This window comes from Terrapene carolina, unplaced genomic scaffold (assembly GCF_002925995.2).
Source record: "Terrapene carolina triunguis isolate 2854851 unplaced genomic scaffold, T_m_triunguis-2.0 Scaffold35743, whole genome shotgun sequence".
NCBI classification, from domain to species: Eukaryota; Metazoa; Chordata; order Testudines; family Emydidae; genus Terrapene; species Terrapene triunguis.
The window spans coordinates 764-2,136 of record NW_020700094.1 but is presented as its reverse complement, the minus strand read 5'-3'; the positions used below and the strand labels follow the sequence as shown (position 1 = coordinate 2,136).

At 56.1% G+C, this 1,373-nt stretch overlaps 1 protein-coding gene across 1 annotated transcript; it reads left to right on the top strand.

Moving 5' to 3' along the window:
• Positions 1-16: 16 nt before the first annotated feature.
• Positions 17-958, top strand: LOC112119964 (olfactory receptor 52K2-like). Its single transcript, XM_026646614.1, has one exon. The coding sequence runs from the start codon at positions 17-19 to the stop codon at positions 956-958; it is 942 nt and encodes a 313-aa protein (XP_026502399.1).
• Positions 959-1,373: the final 415 nt, after the last annotated feature.

The following is a 1,373-nucleotide window of genomic DNA, read 5'->3' as shown; positions in this document are numbered from 1 at the left end:
CCCAACTGGCCCCACCATGGCAGCTTCCAACTGGACCACACCCCACCCTTCCACCTTCATCCTCCTTGGCATCCCGGGGCTGGAGGCAGCGCATGTCTGGATCTCCATCCCCTTCTGCTCTGTCTACATTCTGTCCCTCCTGGGGAACGGCCTCCTCCTGGCTGTTATCAAGACTGAGCCGAGCCTCCATGAGCCCATGTACCTTTTCCTTTGCATGCTGGCGCTCGCCGACCTGGTCGTATCCACCACAACCCTGCCCAAAACCCTCTGCATATTCTGGTTCAGGGACCGGGCTATTCACACCAATGCTTGCCTGGCCCAGATTTTTTTGATTCACTCAGTTACTTGCATGGAGTCCGGGTTTATGTTGGCCATGGCTTTTGATCGCTATGTCGCTGTCTGTAACCCGCTGCGACACTCGGCCATCCTCACCAATCGGGCTGTAGCCAAGATAGGGCTGGTCATTGTGATGAGGGGGGCCATTTTTCTGGGCCCACACCCATTTCTGCTGAAACAGCTCCCTTACTGCAGGACCCATGTCATATCTCACACCTATTGTGAGTTCATGGCATTGGTGAAACTGGCCTGTGAGGACACGACGGTCATGAGTGCCTATAGTCTGGCTGTATCGGTTTTCACCGGGGGATTAGATTTTATCCTCATTGTCCTGTCCTACATCCTGATCCTCCGGGCCGTCTTCAGACTCCCCACCAAGGAGGCGCGGCACAAGTCCCTCAGCACCTGCAGTGCCCACGTCATCACCATGCTGGTTTTTTACACCCCAGCGACCTTCACCTACTTCTCCCACCGCTTTGGTCACATGGCTCCCCACGTTCACATCCTCATCGCCAACATTTACCTGCTCTTCCCTCCCATGATGAACCCCATCATCTACGGAGTGAGAACCCCGGGGATCCGGCGGACGGCGCTCCACATTTTGGGCATCAAAATAGACTGAAGGCCCACAGGATGGGTCAGCAGCTGGGGAGCAAGGTCAGTGCAGGCAACGTCAGGGCCAGCAAGGCCTGGCATCGAGACGGCTCAGTCACCCCCGGCTATAGAACCCCAACTCAGCCTTCCTGAGCAACAGGGCTAATAAACACGCTTGTCTGGGTCAAACACGGCTTTGACTTTGCACTGCTCTAGAGCATTGTTTTCACTGGCCATTTCCACCCCGCCCAGCGAGATCAGAGCCTCGTTGTGCGAGTTGCTGTGTGACATATAGCAAGAGACCATCCCTGCCCCTTGGGCTTCAATCCAAACAGACAAGGCGGAGCAACCATGGGCAAGGCAGGGTTGTGGTCACCCCACATCACAGGTTTGGGATGAGGCCGAGGGAGCCGAAGGACTTGCCCAACATCACACAGGGAGTT

Excerpts from the sequence above, each read along its gene's own strand:
- LOC112119964 (XM_026646614.1), top strand. The coding sequence starts at position 17 with ATGGCAGCTTCCAACTGGACCACACCCCACCCTTCCACCTTCATCCTC.